This window comes from Anomaloglossus baeobatrachus, chromosome 6 (assembly GCF_048569485.1).
Source record: "Anomaloglossus baeobatrachus isolate aAnoBae1 chromosome 6, aAnoBae1.hap1, whole genome shotgun sequence".
In the NCBI taxonomy this organism is placed as follows: domain Eukaryota; kingdom Metazoa; phylum Chordata; class Amphibia; order Anura; family Aromobatidae; genus Anomaloglossus; species Anomaloglossus baeobatrachus.
Genome location: NC_134358.1, coordinates 159,540,867 through 159,562,722, shown reverse-complemented (window position 1 = coordinate 159,562,722; position 21,856 = coordinate 159,540,867). Strand labels below are relative to the sequence as shown.

The 21,856-nt window shown below is 42.9% G+C and overlaps 1 protein-coding gene across 1 annotated transcript in view; it reads left to right on the top strand.

Annotated features, from left to right (window-relative positions):
* The window catches only part of TAF4B (TATA-box binding protein associated factor 4b), a 141,980-nt gene that overhangs the window by 108,653 nt on the left and 11,471 nt on the right, over window positions 1–21,856 (top strand). The window contains exon 14 of the mRNA XM_075316370.1: window positions 12,289–12,396. Coding sequence (XP_075172485.1) covers window positions 12,289–12,396 — 108 coding nt within the window. The remainder of the gene's footprint in view (window positions 1–12,288; window positions 12,397–21,856) is intronic.

Genomic DNA, 21,856 nt, shown 5'->3' with positions numbered 1-21,856 from the left:
ACACTGCTATGTTTGCTCGGAGGTGTCAGCAGCAGGTTGTTTATGAATGTTTTAAAGAACTTTATTATTGCTATTAATGTCAACGCTAAAGCCAAGCAAGCGGAAATCCCAGCGAGAGCCTATCCCTGGCTCCAACACCGATCTGTCCCCCTGAGTTTAAAGTTAGTGCCTTTACAGTGACTGTAGCTTAAGTTTTTCATGGATGTGACATTATTCCCACAATATTACAGAGGTAAATAAAAGGTCTTGGTAAAAGAAAGGTCATTGGGAACCTCAATAGCTGCAACGTAATAGCTGCAACGTACTGCATTCTTCCAAGCACAAAAAGGTCAGATGTTTTTTTAACAATTGTGTACTGAAGTCAAGACTTGAATCATACCATTAATTGTAAAATGTATCTGTAACTGTTATGTAGCGCCCCTGAGGCTTCAGTTGCCACAGGGTACTGCACCTGACTTAAGGTGCAGTGCTCAACCTGGATCCAGAGGAGGTCGGTGCCAGTTCAACAACACACAAGTTCATACACACAACCTGGTTGCTCCTCTTTTACCCTATACCAGGCTAGGTTTGGGTCAAAACGGGTCGCCAGAGTGGTTGGGTCTTTAGGACACCACCACACCTGGGATCCCCAATCCACTAGTGGTGGGACCTGGGACAGGAGGAGCAGCCACCAGGGGGTAGTCAGGAGCCAACACAACAGTTAGGGAGTTCTCCATCAGGAGAGGAAGGGAGCAGTCAGGTTTTGCCAGTGGCTCCGGTGGAACGCAGGAGTCTTTACGGTCGCCGAGGGGAGAACTTTATTGCTCCCTTGGGACCGTTGCAGTGCAGGATACAGAATCCTAGGGTTGATTTATACTTCAAGTTGTCCACCAAAATCTGCAGGCTTGGGGGATTGCACGTCCCTCCAGCCCCCACAGTTCCCGGAGCACAGTGCTAGATAGGATCCGGGGTCATGTTCCAAGGCAGGCCCCACAACGGACTTGCGGCACGTGCATACGGGCAGGGAGTAAAGGCTTTTTCAAGAACCGAGGTCCGCAAGAGCTTCAGGCCACAGGGATCCAACACAAAGCGCAAGGAGGAAGGGCCCTCCGATCACTGCACCAGCTCTGACCTCTAAAGCATCCAGGTTCGATGGGGCCCATCACAGTGGGTGACCGGGAATTACCCAGGCGAACGGCAGAACTGTGAGTAAAATATCTGGAACCCGCAGAGACTGTGTCCGCCTGTCATTCCCGACGCCGCTGCCCCGTGCTTCGGCGCCCGCCATTACTTCTTCCCTCATCATCCTCCCCAGGGTCCGCTCCACCTGTGGGGAGTAGAAACACCTTGGCTGCTACTACCATCCACCCCGGAGGACAGAGACAGCAGTGGCTGCTAATTCCCTGGCCGCATACCTCAGGTGGCGTCACGAAATCAACCTCCACCATCATCCATCACCCCCCCTCCTCCTTTATTATACACCTCGGGGCCATGAAACCGGGCAGAAAGGGCCACCCCATAACATCCCAGACCCGAGATCCCCAGGCCCGGCGACGAGTAATTTAACTCCTTGCCTCGTGGGTGCTACAGTTAACACCCAGACCGCAGTACGGCCAAGTCTTGTTCTTCTAATCCCCCACTACTGTCTAAACCAGTCTTATTCTATTTGTAGGTGATATTTCAGCACCATTTCTGCATGTCTTGGCACGTTTTTGCTGCTTTTTTTTTTTTTTAAACATGCGTTTATTTGCATATTTACCATGAAAACTACATCAAAAACACTGAAAGAATTCTCATTCTGCAGATTTAAATCTGCAAATCCTCAAGGAAAAAATTTGCTCTGTGTGCGACTTTGGGAATCTCATTCACTTTGCTGGCAACTAGGAAATCCTTCAGGTTTCGTGACAAATCTGCTCAGAAAAATATAACAAAACTGCAACGTGTGCACAGACCCTAAGCATATATGTGCACATGGACTTTCTTAGATACTGGAGCATGAATGTCATTTTTTATGCAGAAGACACTTCAGGTAAACATTGGCAGTGTTTTCCCTGATATCTTTTGGGCATCTCATGCAGTAGATGTTTTTTTTTTTGTTTTGTTTTTGTGAATTCCAAGAAGAAGCCTGTAGAAGAATGAACAAGCAGTTGGATGCTCGGATTGGCGCAACTCAAGTACCTGAGTATAATGGAAGTCAATGGGGAATGCGAGCATTTTTCCAGAAGATTTCCTGAAAAAATGCTCACGTTCCCCGTTGACTTCCACTATACTTGGGTACTCAAGTCGTGCCCATCCGAGCGTCTGACTGCTCATTACAAGTACCGAGCATGGTAGTGCTCTCCTATCACTTTCCATCACTTCGGAAGCCATGAAAGAACTAAAAGAAGCCTGAAGTGTTTTTAAAAAAAAAAGTTACAAAAGATTAAACTTATGCACAGCAAGTCGTTTTGATATTACTGTTCATATTTCCATTTTTTTTTTGTTTTTTTTGTTTTTAAGTAGTTCCAGGCAGAATTTACTTGAAAGATGTTGCACATACTCTGTGTTCAGAGGCTGTCCTAATTATCAAGCTCTGTTGAGTGGCAGTTGATCTTCATCAGTATCCAACTTTGGGGATAGTGATGCGTTAAGGCTGCTTTACACACAATATCGCTAGCGATCTCGTTAGCGATGTGACACGCCCAGGTCGTTGTTATGATTTGCTGAGATCGCTCATAGGTCGTATTGTAGCGGTCAGACGTACACATCTCACGAACGACGCTACATCATTCAGCGATATATTGTTTGACCAAGGGGGTCGTGTGGATGTTGTTCGTTGTTGGCAGGGTGACAAACGTAGCAATGTGTCTGCTGCGTTCCAAACGACGAACAATATTTTTAAACTGAACGACGTGTCAACAATCAACGATTTTTACCCTATTTACGATTGTTCGGAGTCGCATGTAGGTGTCACACGCAGCGATGTCGCTAACGATGACAGAAGTGCGACACGGAAACTGTGACCTCCGACGACATATCGTCAGAAAAATCGTAGCGTGTAAAGCGGCCTTTACACAGGCAGTGGATAGCACACCGCACCTAATATGTGACATGTTGCAGTGATTTTCACTTAGTCAGGGCCAGAAATATTTGGACAGTGACACAAGTTTTGTTATTTTAGCTGTTTACAAAAACATGTTCAGAAATACAATTATATATATATATATATAATATGGGCTGAAAGTGCACACTCTCAGCTGCAATATGAGAGTTTTCACATCCAAATCGGAGAAAGGGTTTAGGAATCATAGCTCTGTAATGCATAGCCTCCTCTTTTTCAAGGGACCAAAAGTAATTAGACAAGGGACTCTAAGGGCTGCAATTAACTCTGAAGGCGTCTCCCTCGTTAACCTGTAATCAATGAAGTAGTTAAAAGGTCTGGGGTTGATTACAGGTGTGTGGTTTTGCATTTGGAAGCTGTTGCTGTGACCAGACAACATGCGGTCTAAGGAACTCTCAATTGAGGTGAAGCAGAACATCCTGAGGCTGAAAAAAAAGAAAAAATCCATCAGAGAGATAGCAGACATGCTTGGAGTAGCAAAATCAACAGTCGGGTACATTCTGAGAAAAAAGGAATTGACTGGTGAGCTTGGGAAATCAAAAAGGCCTGGGCGTCCACGGATGACAACAGTGGTGGATGATCGCCGCATACTTTCTTTGGTGAAGAAGAACCCGTTCACAACATCAACTGAAGTTCAGAACACTCTCAGTGAAGTAGGTGTATCTGTCTTTAAGTCAACAGTAAAGAGAAGACTCTATGAAAGTAAATACAAAGGGTTCACATCTAGATGCAAACCATTGATCAATTCCAAAAATAGACAGGCCAGAGTTAAATTTGCTGAAAAACACCTCATGAAGCCAGCTGAGTTCTGGAAAAGTATTCTATGGACAGATGAGACAAAGATCAACCTGTACCAGAATGATGGGAAGAAAAAAGTTTGGAGAAGAAAGGGAACGGCACATGATCCAAGGCACACCACATCCTCTGTAAAACATGGTGGAGGCAACGTGATGGCATGGGCATGCATGGCTTTCAATGGCACTTGGTCACTTGTGTTTATTGATGACATAACAGCAGACAAGAGTAGCTGGATGAATTCTGAAGTGTACCGGGATATACTTTCAGCCCAGATTCAGCCAAATGCCGCAAAGTTGATCGGACGGCGCTTCATAGTACAGATGGACAATGACCCCAAGCATACAGCCAAAGCTACCCAGGAGTTCATGAGTGCAAAAAAGTGGAACATTCTGCAATGGCCAAGTCAATCACCAGATCTTAACCCAATTGAGCATGCATTTCACTTGCTCAAATCCAGACTCAAGACGGAAAGACCCACAAACAAGCAAGACCTGAAGGCTGCGGCTGTAAAGGCCTGGCAAAGCATTAAGAAGGAGGAAACCCAGCGTTTGGCGATGTCCATGGGTTCCAGACTTAAGGCAGTAATTGCCTCCAAAGGATTCGCAACAAAATATTGAAAATAAAAATATTTTGTTTGGGTTTGGTTTATTTGTCCAATTACTTTTGACCTCCTAAAATGTGGAGTATTTGTAAAGAAATGTGTACAATTCCTACAATTTCTATCAGATATTTTTGTTCAAACCTTCAAATTAAACGTTACAATCTGCACTTGAATTCTGTTGTAGAGGTTTCATTTCAAATCCAATGTGGTGGCATGCAGAGCCCAACTCGCGAAAATTGTGTCACTGTCCAAATATTTCTGGACCTAACTGTATGTAAAGTGTTTTGTTTTGGTAGACAGTGGCTCTCAGATCTTACATTTATTGATATGATAGTGGGCATTTAAAGCCAGTCAGTTCTGCTTCAGTGAATAATTACTTTTATAAAGAGTGTAAATTCAGATTTTCTTTAACAGAGCTTCAAGATATCCTGTCACATAGCCACAAAGATAATTAATAAATAATCTGGCCATTAGGCTGTATTCATACACGCACAGTTCTAACAGTATGTTATTGATGGTTTTGCACATTTTTCTTTCTCAGTTGATACTTTAGAGCGAATAGTGGAAAAATTACCTAATAAATCTTCTATGAAATTGTTTAAATGTCTGATCAGAAAGAGTAACCTCAAGCTCTTTAAATAATTCCATGCAAAATTTTGGATTTAAAAGGAAAAATTTATTGTTTCTTGGAGATATACAGTATTTTAAAGGAATGAACCCCTTGAAAAATCACTGGGACACCATTTTCATAGGTAGAAGCTAACATATCTTGTAAGTCCCCACCTTTTAAAAGCCATTTTATTATTAGGAACTAAACTGGTGATGGACCAGTCCTAGAAATGATCCGCTACACTACACAATTTTATTTTCTTAAGTATATGGTTAATAAGAGGTGCTGTGTACAAAATCTAGGCAAAAAATGTTGAAAATTTAGGCTCTCTGGATTTCCACATGCATGTTATCAATTAACCTAATTTCTTATCCGTTACAGAATATCACAAACGTGAGTACACCCCTCACATTTTTGTAAATATTTTATTACATCTTTTCATGGGACAACACTGACTACTTTACATTGTATGGTGAATTTTGAAGACTTTGTGCTCATCTACCTTCCATTTGAGAGAAACTTGGCCAGAACAGCACCATTATCCTCAGTTCCTTTAGCAAAGCAGTGGTCATCATGGGTGTGTTTGGGATTGTTATGCTGGAATACAGTCCAACAGCCCAGTTTCTTAAAGAAAGGAACATGCTCTGCTTCAGTATCTCACAGTACATGTTGGCATTCATGGTTTCTTCAATGAACTGTAGCTCCTCACAGCCGTCAGCAGTAATGATGCCCCACACCATGACACTCCCACCACCATGCTTGACTGTAGGCAAGACACACTTGTCTTTGTGCTCTTCACCAGGTTGCCATCACACATGCTTGGCACCAACTAAACCAAATAAGTTTATTTTGGTCTCCTCATAACACAGAACATGGTTCCAATAATCTCTATATCCTTAGTCTGCTTGTCTTCTGCAAACTGCTTGCGGTCTTTCTTGTGCATCATCTTTAGAAAAACGCAAAGAAGAGGGGAGCCAGCACTGCTCATGAATGGCATGCAACAATGAAAAGATAAAAAGTGTATAATTCACAAATTCATTCCTACTGTAACAATTCAATGAGATTTTTTGCAAATTATTGATCAATGATTTGAGCCCCCCTGCCCCGTCACGGCAAATCTCTATAGGGGGGTCCCTACACTATGTCATAAATTAATATCGTACCATAAGGTCTCATATAATGACTTGAACAGGACCATATAAGAACACCACTTACCCAGGGAATGTCAGAACCGCTCATCTTTAGAAAAAGCTTCCTAGGACCACAACCATGCAAGCCAATTTGATGTAGTGTGCGGCATAGGGTCTGAGCACTGACAGGCTGACTCCCCACCCCGATAACCTCTGCAGCAATGCTGGCAGTGCTCAAACTGCTAGTTGGGTTGTTTAGAGGGACACCAAATTTACACTGCTACGCAAGCTGAACACTGACTACTTCACGTTGTATCAAAGTGTCATATCTTCAGTGTTGTCCCATGAAGTTATAATTAAATTGTTACAAAAATGTGTAGGTGTGTACTCAGTTTTGTGATATAATCTGAAAACCGCAACAAGCATTTTGACTGAATACTCCAATAACCACTCTCTCCACATCAGCAAGTTCCATTCTCAAATCACCTTTTTTGTTGTTTTGTAAACTCCTATGATCTTTCCTTTTCTAACCCAGTATACCATCTTCCCACATTTATTTTTTCCCATCATAGTTTTATGTTGTGATCTTATGCTCGATTTCAGTTGGGTAACCGTAAACTTTCTACTTCCCTTTTTAGTGTTTGTGCTTAAAGGGGTTCTTAAAGAATGAGCGAAAATGGCATTCCCGATATAGTTCAAATTGTAGCCCACCTAGTCATGTGTCTACAGCTTCCAAGACCTGTGTTTCAACTCGAGCTGTATCACTTGTACATCATTCAGTTACCGGCTGTAATGTGTGAAGAAATCTTTTAACCCATTTTACACGGGATGCCATTTTATGTCATTCTCAGAGAACTGCTTTAAGGGAATATGCAGAACTGAACTGCTAACCTACCCTAATCAAATTGCGCCAAAAATATTTTTTATTTATGATTTAAAGTGGTAACACAATGGATTTTTAGGGTTAGGTGTTTAATGTGTGATTGTTAGCCCTGCTTAATTGCTAGAATGGGGGTTCCTAGCACCCGTTTCTTCTGTTTTCAATTAGACCTATGGACATTTAATGAAGCCATAGACTTTGTTGGGGTCCTCCTCAGTGCACAATCATAGATGTCTCCCACATATCAGACATTTATCACACCTTCTCTTGTTGATTAAATGTAAATTGAGTGAGAAACCACTAGAACAATACCTCTATAAAAATATATAACTTTATTGATAAAATTAAAAAACGACACCATGTGTCTAGAGTAACATATAGGACATAAACAATGTGCTAGTGAAAGATCAGATGAAAAACAGGATGGTGTGAGGAAAAATCACGATAGATCGATAGCTAGATAAGGCTTAGAGGGGACTAAATTAAATCCTCCACTTACCCTTCCTGTCAACGGAGGGTATCATACTTTTTAGGTTACCCCCCCGCTCCGGGTGGCTGGCCCTCACTATCCCTGTTATTCACTGGCCTATGCCCACCACCAAGATACCATTAAAATTTAAAGGAGATCCCGACTTTGTCACAAAAGAGACATCCTTACAGTTGTCAGTTGACAAATATCAGCAGAATTTAAAAAACAGAAAACAAACATTTTCTGAGAGACTTGGCTGACTTCACAGATCAAAAGGAACTCTGTGCCGGGGCAACTGGCCCCTCATTTGATGTTTCATCCTCGGACTGCTCAGACTTCGAGTCCCAGGGATGATTTCAGTGGAGCAGAGGGAGGGGTAGGAGAAACCAGGGGAAACAAAAAAACTGGGACAGACAGGGGAATAGAAACCGGCAATGGGGTCGGGCAAATGGAAGGTTTATTTCACCATCCTCCTTTGGGGCATATGGGCCAGTTACGAGCCAACCAAGAACTCTGGACAGTGCAGCCCCTCCCACCCCCCCTCTTGGGCCCCACCAGACACCTCCCGTCTCTTTTTTTAGGGGGACGAGACCCCTACAACCTAAGAAATCAAGGCTACAGGGCCACCCAGAAAAAATAGATCCCCCGGAACCATAGACAATCAAGTCATCAATTTGTCCAGTTACCATCTTTTCAATATAGAAATGCGAGTTTTGAGCTATGGGCTTTCGTTCGTCCCTACAACCAGGTTTGATCCCTTTACCTGGGTAAAGGATATTGAATTATTTCTTAGAAAACTCAAATGGAAAAAATTCTTTGCACACAATGACGAGGCCGAATGTATACGGCTGGGCATTCCGGCTGACATGCTGGAGGAGGTCAGATTACTATCCAGTTTAGGGGATGTCAGAGGGGAGTGTATAGGAATCGGGCGCTTTACTGATCTTAGACCTAGAAATAAGAAAATGCCACCTTCGCTAGACTACAGCGGCCTTGACATCTTTTCAAAATTGGCAACTAATGACATCCGTACCATCCAGCCAAAGTTGAGGTCGGTTAAACCAAACTTGACCATGGTGGAATGGGAGGCTCTTACCAGTTTGGAAAGGAATGCACAGATCACTATTAAACCGTCCGACAAAGGCGGCAACATAGTGGTGATGGACACCAAGGACTACCCAGTGATGTGTAAGAGAATTTTGGCCGACAAGATAACTTATGAAATACTCCCTAGAGATCCAACACCTGACTATCTATGGGAGCTACAGGTCCTCCTTAGCAAGGCTTTTTAATCTAAAGTGATATCAGATAAAGAGTATGATTTCTTGTATCAGAGGTTCCCCGTATCTGCAACATTTTATGCAATACCGAAGATAAACAAAGGACTGCATCCATTGAGAGGATGTCCCATTGTCTCGGGAATCGATGCAATGGGGCAGAACTCTAGCCTTTATTTAGATGCAGTCCTGCGCCCTTTTGTCATCCCTTCTATATCAGGGATGCAAGCGATTTCCTCTCTAAACTGGATGGTATTATTCTGGACCCCGGCACGTTCTTGGCGTCAATTGACGTGGAACAACTTTATAGCAGCATTCCGCACGACTGAGATCTAGAGGCAGTCCACTACTATCTTTCCACACGAGGTAACCAATGCCATGAACATAGTGAGTTCGTGGGTGACCTGTTGCACTTTATCTTATCGCATAACTACCTATTTTGGTGGAAAGATCTACCACCAGCTCAGGGGCACAGCAATGGGGAGCTCTTGTGCTCCCACATATGCTAATTTGTTCCTGGGCTGGTGGGTGGACACCCACGTGTTCATGGACGGGGATGTCATCTTTGCCCCCCATATCCAATTCTGGGGACGTTATATTGATGACATCCTCGTCCTATGGACAGGAGATGAGCCCCTCTTTACACGGTTTCTTGAAAAACTAAACTTCAATAACATCGGACTCAGGTTCACTTTTGAAATTAATAGGGACTCCTTGGCCTTCCTTTATTTAAAGATTTCCAGGGTTCCCGGGGGAAAATTGGCCACTTCCATCTATAGAAAGCCCACAGCAACAAACAAACAGACTCCTCCGGTGGGAAAGCTACCACCCAGCACCCCAGAGGAGAGGAATTCCTAAGGGGCAGTTTCTCCGACTAAGGAGAAACTGTTCGTCCCTCTCTGATTTTGAATCCCAGGCTGAAGACATGAGGAGTCGTTTCCAGCAAAGAGGGTATCCATCATGTGTTCTTGAGCCAGCCTATAAACATGCACAATCAACTTCCATAAGGGATCTACTTAAACCTAAAAATAGAAAGGATGACAATCATATCACCAGATTAATCGCCACTTTTGATGACCAAAACCCCAGGGTCATGGAGATTCTGAGACTCTATTGCCCGATTTTGAGATCCGATCCAGATATAGGAAGATTTATCTCCCCACAACAAAGTGTGACGTTCAGAAGGGGGAGATCCATCGGAGACCATCTTACACACAGAAATTTCTCACCCCCTAGAGGACAGGGGACATGGCTGGATCGCAAACCCCTGGGTACGTTCAAATGTGGGAGATGCATGTATTGCCCCTTTATAAATCATAGTAAGGAATTCTGTAATTGGAAAACTGGGAGAACCTATAAGATCAGAGATTTTGCTAACTCCCGGACGCAGGGTTTAGTGTACCTCTGTACCTGCAGCTATCCCCTGGGATATGTTGGCAAAACCAGGAGGCAGCTGCGGGTTAGAATTGGGGAACACCTGGGTAATATAGGCCACAAAAGGGACACTGCCATTGCCAGGCACGTTAATATGTGCCACAATGGGGACACCAAGGCCATATCCTTTCAAGTGATTGAGCTGGTGAATCAACCATCACGTGGAGGAGACTGGGATAAGAGGATCCTTCAACGTGAGGCAAGGTGGACCTTTATACTGGATTAAGTCTCCCCTGGGGGACTGAATGAGACCCTTCATTTAACCTTTGGTTTTTGTATTAGGACTCGATATTAGGTGACATTATCTAAAAATTACCCTTTGGGTCACTCTTACCCTCTACAGTAATTTGCCTTGAGCCTCCTTTCTCCTTTTCTGAGGCACTATGCTTATATACAGTGCATAGTAGATTGACTCTAGGGCCGATTCTATAGTACATCCTTCCATCATTTGCCTCCTGTTTTAATGCAAACAATTCCCGTAGGGACCAAAAACTAGTCTATATACTAGTAAAGCATACCACCATGTAGTCTCACAGATGTTGTACCATGGAGTGTATCCACATCCGTAGCAGGCACTGACCGCTGTGAGTAGATGCATTAGTAAGGGTATATATCACCCTAGATACGAGATGACTCCACTGCATCTGTCGCATTACCCTTAAGAAACGGTGTAGGTAGTGACGCACATAGCCAATTACGTAAAACTACCATCTGCCGCAGATTTATCTCTGTGTGTGACAGGGCCTTTAGGCTGTATATAGAGACTGGAGGAGGTAAGCAACTTGACAAAGGCTAGAACCGGGAAGTGAGATAAAAGGTCAATAGTACTCGGCAAAATGCTTAAACTTACAAAAAAAAAATGTGCTGTTCAAATCGCTGCAGAAATTTCTGCAGGGACAACGCAACGTGGGCACATAGCCTACCAAACAGGAGAGCTGGAGCTCAGACACAATGACCCGTCCCCACTTCCAAATGGTAGAGACATAATTACATTTGACAACAGGCTTTGGACAGCAAATTAATATAACAGAATTAATAAGTGTTTTTGTGAAATTAAAGAAGCACTGCGATTTTCACTTTTTTTTTTTTTTTTTTTGCTGAATCCCTAAACCTGTGTAAATGTTAGTGTAGTAGTGTCAGAGTTTTAATATACTCACCAGTTTCAGTCTTCTCCACTTTCGAGCTCGTCTTGGTTCCTCGTCAGTCATGTGACTGCAATTAATTCTCCGCAGATCACTGTGATCTTTTGAGATTTAAAGAACTACTCCCATTAACTCTTCTGTGCAATTCTAACTTTCCGAGTCACACTGAGTTCTATGTGACCTGGAAATTACTAAGTAAGTCTATGGAGGCCCAGAATGCGGTTCCATAGACTTACATTGTAAAAGAGGCATTGGTCTTTGACACAGAGTATAGAGTGATCTGGAGAATCCCAACAGTGGTGATGTCACTCGGAACAGGAGCATAACAGTGCTAGAACCTAGGTAAGACTGCGATCGGTTAGTATATTAACACTGGGAGGACTTCTTATAAACCAGATTAATTTTATTTAATAAAGAGGTTTTTAGATTCTGTTTAGTATACTATCAAAGGCATCAAGTTTTTAAAAGTACGGAGACCATTTAGCTGCTGTTTTGTGGTTATTAAAAGCAATGAGGGGCATATCATGTTTTAGTGTCATTCTGGTTTGGAATTGATTCTTTATACAAAACTGGATATGAAGACAAGAGCAACTTTAGTGTAGAAACATTTCTGCTATATAAAGATGACATAATGCACTTTTCCTAATCACAGGTCGTCAGACTTTCAATATGAGCAATGAGAGAGGATCGCTTGCTAAATGCATTCAGTAAAGACTAAGTTGTTACAATGAAGAACTACAATCCACCATATAATAAAACATCCTTGACCTGATGATAAAGATCTGCTGATTTTCAGAAAGAATGAAGGCAGAGCAGAACATTATAGTTGCCATTTGTGAAATAATGTTGAATATTTCTGTTTTCTCAGATGCAGCAGCTGGAACTGGAGCAAATACAATACAGAGAAGCAAATCTTACAGCACTGGCTGCCATTGGGCCAAGAAGAAAAAGACCCCTGGATACAAGCATACCAAATGTAATGGGGATATCAACAGTTGGGGTACGGTTCCACTTGCGAATAGCTTGTGATTCGAGAGCATCGGAAGCGATATGATAATGACCCTCTACTGCGAGTGTGAGCCCAGGGTCATTCGACTGTGATGCGATCGTATCACAGCTGCGGAGAAGAGGAAGGGAGCACTTTCTCCCTCTCCTCCACAGCCTGTCTCTGCGTACATCGCACTGCACTCAGATGACATACGAGTACACTTGCATGGGGGTGCGTGAGTTGGAACTCACTGCCAAACACAGTATGCTGTGATTCATTGCGCATGCCGCTATAGCATGAGAAATCAATCACAGATGGGCACTGCCCCATAGGCTTGCACTGGTACAAGTGCAATCCGATGTTTTATTGGATTGCACTCGTCCGTGAAAATCACAAGTGGAACCGTACTCTTACAATGATGCTAGCACTGTCTAAATAAGATTCTAATTGTGCCTTTTTGTAACCATACAAAATATTACATTGAGGATGCAAAGTAGATTTCTTTGAATGCAATCCTAAAGACTCGAAGGCCACAAAAGTCAGGTGACTGCATCCACTGCTGTTTGATGTTTGTACCAGTTTAAGTGGGTATGCACTGCTTTTTGCTTGTGTAAAACATTTTAAACTATCTGTTCTCAGAATTTGGATTGCTTTCAAAAGGTTAAAACTAGCATCCAATGTCCCATAATCAAGCTGCAGCATGTCAATTTCTCTTGCTGGTTCGCTGAGTCTTCTACGCAGAATTTTCCCATATACTTGCATTAGATGCGGAAATTCTGCAGGTATAAAAATGCATATGCGGTTTTAATTCCTTTCACGCAGCGTAAACGCACCAAAAAAGGCATCTAAACAAAACAAAAGGTATCAACAAAGTTGATTGAAATACAGGCAGCGGAACAAATGGGAAGCAGAGAGTTCAACTTCCCAATACACACACACATAAACAGACACACAAAAAATATTTATAGATATAGCTAGAATGATGATAGAAATAGATTAGAGAGAGCCTGCAACCCTCTACATATTATACACTTGCACCCTTTAGTGTCTTTCATGTAGCAACCTGTTAAATAAATAAGACAAAACAACTTGGGGTCCCCCTGATTTTTGATAACCAGCAAAGGTAAAGCAGACAGTTGCAGCCTGATATTATCAGGCAGAGAAGGTTCACTGTTATTTGGCCTTTCCCAGTCTTAAAATACCAGCCAGCAGCCACCCCAAAAGTGGTGCATCACATTACATGCCACAATACTGGTGCTTCACCTTGGCTCTTTCCAATTGCTCTGGTATGGTGCATAACTGGGTAATGGTGACTGGGGTTGATGTCAGCTGTGTATTGTCAGCTGGCATCAAGCTCTGATGTTAATGAAGAGGCGTCTATCAGACACCTCCATTTTTAACTCAGTAAGTGACAAAAAAATCACACACAAATACATTATTTGAAAAACACTCCCCCACACTTTCCATGGTTCACCATTTTATTAAAATAAAACCTGCAGTTTTGGCATAGTCCAAGGATTCTACCCCGTAGTCCAGGGAATCTGATGTAGTCCACAAATGGAAACATGTAAAACCTTAAAAGAGAGAAATTAAAAACCAGACACTGTACCTCGTTAACCAATTTTTTTAGAAATCCAAATTCTCATGTCCAAAGTATGCCAGCGGTTCCCATGGCATTCCTCAATTGCATGCGTCAAACCATAATTTGTAATAATCTTGTTTCTTCGATTTGGGTAACTTCCTGTTTGCTCTGCTTCTTGTGTTTTATCCAGCTTTAATACAAAAACGCATGCATCATAAACTCATGTAAAAACAAAAACCTCACACAAAAACGCAAGGAGGAACGCAAGTGACCTAAGGTGTGGAATTAGTGCAGAAATTCTACAGCTTCTAAAGCTTGGTCACTGGTCATGGGAACAAACCCTTGTTGGTGAAAGAGAAAGTAGGAATCCAGCAATTGGAAAAGAGAAGTACTTTTCTACAAGGTGAAATAGAAGCCATCGACAATCCATTTCTTGGGTTTGTGTAGAAAACTTTTGTAAAACAAAAATGGCAGTTATTCCTGGTCAGTGGTTACTATTCAAGAGTGGAGCTAGCAGCAGCCAGAACCACTATGAGATGCTCACTTTTACTCTTCTTCACTGATTCCAAGAAAGAAATTGTCTTTCCTCCAAAGACATGCAGTAGCAAGTCCACACTAATCAAAACGTTACAATAGTCACATACAAACTATTGTTTTGTGTCTATTGTCTGCACAACCACACCAAGTGGTTGTGATCATAATGACATCCTTCTGACAATTACTTTTGGAAACTCTCCTTTATGCTTTGCTTCCTGTTATAGAATCCAATAAGATGCAGTAGATAACCATCTGATGTGTATGGGAGCCTCCCTACTCTCACCCAGCAAGAGAGAGGTTTAAGCAGTTGGGATTTTAACCTAGAACGTTTGTATAGGGAGAAATCAAAAGATCTGTCTGCCTGAACGAGTGTTTGGCTAGCAGCGTTTCGGCACCCATGGTCAGCATTACTGTTATTGTGAACAGTTAACCAAGTTGAAGATTAAATGATCTCTAAAAGGCATAAAGTTAAATGACACTTTTTTGTGTGTGTTTTAGGCCACAAAAATAATAAATTACCTACTGGTAATGTCTTTTTTCGAAACCGATGTCCACATTAAGAGAGAGGAGATCTGCCCTTCAAGGACAGGAAACCTAAAGGATAAAAAGAGTGACACCTCTCCCCATATCAGGAGGTTACAGAGCACCTCTAACCAAAAATATTAACATAACACTTTACCTTCTCACGTGAACATATGGTTAAGGATAAAAGATGGGTGATACATTCCCTCCCTGCTCTTGAGTGTAAGGGTGCTGTCGTGGTTCTGAAAAAACACATTACCAGTAAGTAATTCCATATTTTTCAAGCACCCATGACAGCACCACGAGAGAATTAGAGAAAAGAAAAAACCTTAACACTAGAAGTCCCGGAGAGGGGTCATTTAACATTTCTACCTTTGGAACCCAGAGACGGGTCCAAATGACCTGAAGGATTTTGGCTAACATCCTATCATCACCGTCTTTTGTTCTGTAATTAAGGCCATTACTTTCGCACCACAGGAGGTTGTTGTTTTCCATTGAGTTTAGCCATTTAGTTTCTAGTTAGTTCTATTCAGATTGTTGTATGTCATTTGACCCTCTTTTGGGACTTCAGGGGGAGCTCGAAAGTTCTGGGACTTCTAGTGTTAAGGTGGTGGGGGGACTACAGCCTACAGAAACCTTCTCCTAAAGGTGAGGTCAGAAAAAGACAGATCCATCCTATAGTGTTGAACAGCTGAACGAACCTTCAGAGTACTGACTGACAGTCCTTGTTCTAAATCATTCTGAAAGAATCCTAAAATAGAGGTAATTTGTACCGATCAACCAAAAGAAATGACAAATGGGGTATTACATCTATTAAAACCCAACAAAGAACCCCATAAAATCCAATATTTTATTAATCAAAACCAAAACAAAGTGCAAATTAAAACCAATATCATTCGGATTGCATATTGAGGTCACAGGGATGATTCTGGGCAAATCCCTACTCTCTCCCTTCCTGACCGCGGGGGTTGGCACCCTATTATAATATACGCAATGGCGCCCCCGCTCGACGTGGACTGACCCTACAGGCCCTGACCTGGCAGTCTTATAAAGTGCTGCTGAACACTGTGGGCCTCAGTATCTTATCTCAGTGAGAATCTCATACATCCATTCAGACACTCTCAAGAGCCCTAGGTTAGATAGATATTCCAGGTTTTACCCTTATCTATACTTAAATTCACTGTTATAAACAGCACATAATCAGATTTTTAGCCTAGAGACACAGTCCATGTCGCCTATGCATCAGAATTAATAGATGTCAATCAAAAATGATGTAGCCAGATGACCACTGCTTCGCTCCCATGCGTAGCTCACTGCCCGACGCGTTTCTCCTCCCGGACCATGGATCGACCGGAGGTTCATCAGGGGCTGTCCATAGCGTAATCGCATCGATGGCAAAACTGAAAACATCAATATGTCTCCATTAGAGGACTAACCACCCTACCATAGAGCAAAAAACAATCCCGAATTCCACAGATAATCCATTACTCACATTACTATTATGCCACAAAATTGATCCTCCAATGAGGTGCAGTACCCGGCTGTGAAATAACATATGATACATAAATCCATCACATATTACATTTACATTCAGTAAAATTCCATTTCCACTCGTATTTACTTACAAATTTCACTGTCCACATGTATACATCTTATTAGTGTCACAGAATGTAGAACGGATCCTTCAGATAACGTGCTGTAATCAGCTGAAAACCAACAAAATACGTATATATATCAGCCCCCCTTCCTTCCTTCCTCTCTTAGGTCAAGAAACCACTTATAGTAGTACTCACTCAGATGTCTTCACAGGCAGGACGCATGCCAATGGTATGGAGTATAATGGCGTCTGATACATTCAGAACGCCAAGTGATTTAAATCTCCCTCCAGTTGCAGCGTCATATCACCTCACTTCCGGCTTGTTACTTAGTGACAGGCACGCTTCAGAACGCCAAGTGATTTAGATCTCCCTCCAGTTGCAGCGTCATATCACCTCACTTCCGGCTTGTTACTTAGTGACAGGCACGCTACGGAGGGGGCGTTAGCATACCTCATCCCCAATGTTTTGATCGTCAGCTGATTCCTCCTATACGTGATGCTCAGTACCGCACTTCCAGTCCCAACTATCAGCTGTTACGTACTCCGAGATTCCTGTGGGATTTCCCCACTTCCGGTCTCGGAGGTTAGAATCTCATTACTCCGCCCCCTTCCCAGTTGTAATAGTTAACTAGTTCAGCTCCTGACAGGGGCGTTTCAGACTACTATATCACTGCCAGGAACAGCTCATCAAGAGCCGGCGTCATCACACCCATACTCCATTACTACTCCTGGCAGACAGGCCGTACGTATACTAAGCACCACGCCATTTCACCCTTTATTTTTCTTTAGAAGGGGATCAACATGATTTATAGACATGATTTATAATCCTGAGACTCAGAATGAATCAACTAATGAATGAATCAACAGATATTCCATGAATTAAAACGTCAATCAGTTCCCATTCTATTCTAAAGCCTGCTCAATCCTGTGTAAGTAACAAATTACAGTTTCTTTACAGGCTAAACCATGCCTCTCTTTTTCCCTACTTCTCGTGCTTCTGCATATTAATGACCTCTTAATTACAGGAAAGGGGGGGGGGGGTTTGTGGAAGGGAAAACTCTATAGTAGGGCAAGTCTATTCATCATACAACAAATCCATTATCTGAACATTAAGCTCAACCTGCATTTATGCATTTGGTACTATACACTGATTACATCGTTGGCTACTCATTCCCTGCAGCCACAATATGAACACTCTCCTTCACATGGAAGGAGACCTATGTGCTCCCTAGATTTTGCCCATGATTATACACATTATATGAAGCTCACAAAGCTCAACTGCTCATTGAGCCCCTCTGGATGTGTGGTTCGCAACCAAAATATCCATCGGGTCTCCCTTTGGATAATCATTTTATCCCAATCTCCTCTCCTCGCCGGGACTGGGATAGTCTCTATTGTCCTAAACGACAGAACTCCTACATTGCCGCCATGACAGCTATTTACATGGCGAACAATGGGGGTGTCTCTTTTATTTCTTACATCCCCTAGATGCTCACTAATTCTCGTTCTCAACTGCCTTTTGGTCTTCCCTACATAGTTGAGAGGACATGTACATGTACAAAGATAAACCACGCCTTCTGTCCTACAATTGGCGAAGTTCCGGTTTTTATATGTCCTCCCTGTGCTAACACTTGTAAACTCTTTTGATGGAATGATGAATTTACAGAGAGAGCACTTCCCACATTTAAAGGTCCCCATTCCTCTATTGTCCAGCCAAGTGCCTGCTTTTTGAGGAGGGGTATATAGACTGTGCACCACATGATCCTTGATTGTTCGACCCCTTCGATATGTCACAGAGGGAAAATTGGTAATTGAATCCCCAATATCTGGGTCATTTCGCAGGATCCCCCAATATTTTCTAAGGATCCCCATTATTTTCCTATTTTGGTCGTCGAAGGTGCCGATCAATCTTGTCTTCTGCTCTCTCTCATCCTTATTTCTTGGAATCAATAATCTTGTCCGCTCACTCTGCCAGGCATGTTCACAGGCCGTCTTGACAGTCTCTAGAGGATATCCCCTCTGTAGGAATCTATTTTTTAGATGTTTTGACTGTTTATCAAAGTCCTCAGCCAAGGAGCAGTTCCTGCGTACTCGCAGGAACTGCCCCTTGGGGATACCTTTTTTCAGGGGGAGTGGATGGAAACTGTTCCAATGTAACAAGTTATTCGTAGAGTTCGGTTTTCTATATATGTTTGTCTTTAATCGTCCATTCGTGTCTTTCTGAATGAAGATGTCAAGAAACGGAATCCTATTCCCACCAATCTCATATGTTAATCTGAGATCTAAATTATTAATGTTCAAATGGTCTATAAATGAGATGAACGATTCCCTGGTCCCGGACCATATCACAAAGATGTCATCAATATAGCGCCCCCAGAAAGAGATCTGGGGGCACCATATTGAATCGTCTTCACTAAAAACCACCGTATCCTCCCACCAGCCCAGGAACAAGTTTGCATACGTGGGGGCACATGGGCTCCCCATCGCTGTGCCCCTGAGCTGGTGGTAGAATCTAGAATCAAACAGGAAGTAGTTTCTAGTCAGAATAAATTCCATCAATTCTCGTACAAATTTATTGTGGGTGTTATATTGTACTCCACGAGATGAAAGAAAATAATCAATGGCTCTCAGTCCATGTTTGTGGGGGATTCGGCTATATAAAGATTCCACATCTATCGACACCAATATAGCCTCTTTCTCTACAGTAATATCCTCTATTCTCCTAAGTAGGTCCATCGTATCCTTGATGTGTGATGGTAAAACAGTTTCGAATGGTCGCAGAATTTGGTCTACATACGTGCTAATATTTTGGCACAGGGCATCGATCCCCGAGACGATTGGTCGTCCTTTCAAGGGATCAAGTCCTTTGTGCACTTTCGGCATCGTATAAAAAGTTGCTATCTTAGGATGTTTGGGGAGTAGATATTCAAATTCCTCCTTAGAAATCAGTTTGTCATCCTTAGCCATGATCAATAGCTCCTCCAGTTCACCTCTGAAGGTGTCAGTTGGATCCTTCCTTACTATTTCATAAGTGTCCTTGTCGTTTAGGAGTGTCAAACACATCCGTAGGTAATTACCCCTATTCATGACCACTGTATTCCCGCCTTTATCAGACGGTTTTATAATTATTTCGAGATTTTTCTCCAAATTACTTAAAACCTCTCTCTCTTGCTTGGTCATGTTCGCTGGGGTGGGATTATGTTTTGGGTCAATCTTAGTCAACTCTGAGGTCACCAATTTGTAAAATATCTCTGTACTGTCATAATCGCCCTGGGGTGGCATCTTTGTACTTTTATTTTTGAGTGTGGAGAAAGGGCCTTCACCCATCATCCTACTCCCTTCCTCCTCTAATTCCATCAAAGTGTCAAAATCACTCATCATATCCAGTGGCAGGTCCAGTTTATGACATCTCATCCGGTTGTTGACTGCGAAATATTTTTTCCATTTAAGTTTCCGGATAAAAAGATTTATGTCTTTAACCCATGTAAAAGCATCGTATCTTACTGTGGGCACAAAACCCGTAATTTGTACCGACCCTTTCGAACTCTCTCCCGTAGATGATAAAAAAAAAACTTCTTTCAAGTCCTACTATAAATTCTTGTGGTTTCAGGTTTTCTACTCTGCAGGAGGGAAGAGATTAGATTGGGGGAAAACCTCTATTGTTTAGTAGCGCCCTGCCAAATTCCATGCTGTCAGATGCAACCTGTCAGTCTGGGGATGGCAAGTCGGCCCTTGTGGAAAAAAGTCTGGAAGTTCCTTTAGTGCTCATGAACTGGTGATCGACGTTCTGTTTAACCAAAAGAACTATGGTCTTTTCGGCCAGAACGCTATTAAAATTACTGTTGCTCTGTCTTCCCTGATTTTACTCAGGGTCATTGGTATCAGAGCTATCGGAGGGAAGGCCTAAGCAAGGCTGAAATCCTACTTGTTTAAAAGGGCGTCTGCCATATGAAGTTGGTCGTTTGGATTCAGGTAGCAAAACAGTCTGACCTTTCTGTTCTTGTTGTTTGCAAAAAGGTCTGTTGTTGGAACACCCCAAATATCCATTATCTGATTGAAAATAGACTGCTTTAAGACCCACTCGTCTGTCCTCAATCAATTGCGGCTCAAGAGGTCCGCCATACAGTTCTCCTTCTTTATATGTATGGCTGTCAAGCATTTCAGGTGGTTGTCTGCTAGATAAAATATTCTGCCTGCAATCTCCATCAGATTCCTTGATTGTGTCGTCCATTCATGGTTCAAATAAGCCACTGTCACCTGATTGTCCGAAAGAACTTTCACATGATGTCCTCTCAGAGAGGGCAGGAGATCTTTTGCCGCATACTCTACTGCAAGTAAAGCGGGCTTTACACGCGACGACATCGCTAATGAGATGTCATTGGGATCACTGAATTCGTGACGCACATCCGGCCTCGTTATCGACATTGTTGCGTGTGACACCACAGGAACGACTGGTAACGATCAAAAATACTCACCATATCGTTGATCGTTGTCCAGTCGTTCCTATCCTGATTATTGTTCTGTTGCAGGTACGATGTTGTTCGTCGTTCCTGCGGCAGCACACATCGCTATATGTGACACCGCAGGAACGAGGAACAACATCGTACCTGCGGCCACAAGCAATGAGGAAGGAAGGAGGTGGGCGGGATGTTCGTCCCGCTCATCTCCGCCCCTCCGTTTCTATTGGGTGGCCGCTTAGTGACGCCGCACGAACCACCCCCTTAGAAAGGAGGCGGTTTGCTGGCCACAGCGACGTCGCTAGGCAGGTAAGTATAGTGTGACGGGTGTTTAGCGATGTTGTGCGCCACGGGCAGCGATTTGCCCGTGACGCACAACCGACGGGGGCGGGTACGCTCGCTAGCGATATCGCTGCATGTAAAGCCCGCTTAATTCTTTTACGTTCGAGGAAGCATACGTTTCTTGTCTCAACCAACCCACCTGGATCAGGTGGTGCCGTAGGTGAGCTCCCCAACCTTTTGTGACTTGCGTGCGTGATGACTACACTTGAAATTTGATTCATCCAGAGGATGCCTCTGGCCAAGATCTCCGTGTTCAACTACCACCAAATAGATCTGACACTGCCAACCTGCAATGTTCTCCTTCCCTCCAGATGATCTCCTAGGATGGCTTGGTTTCTTTCAATGTCCTATTGAAAGACCCTGGTATGCGCTTGAGCCCAAAAAACTGCTGGAATAGATGAGGATAGGGAG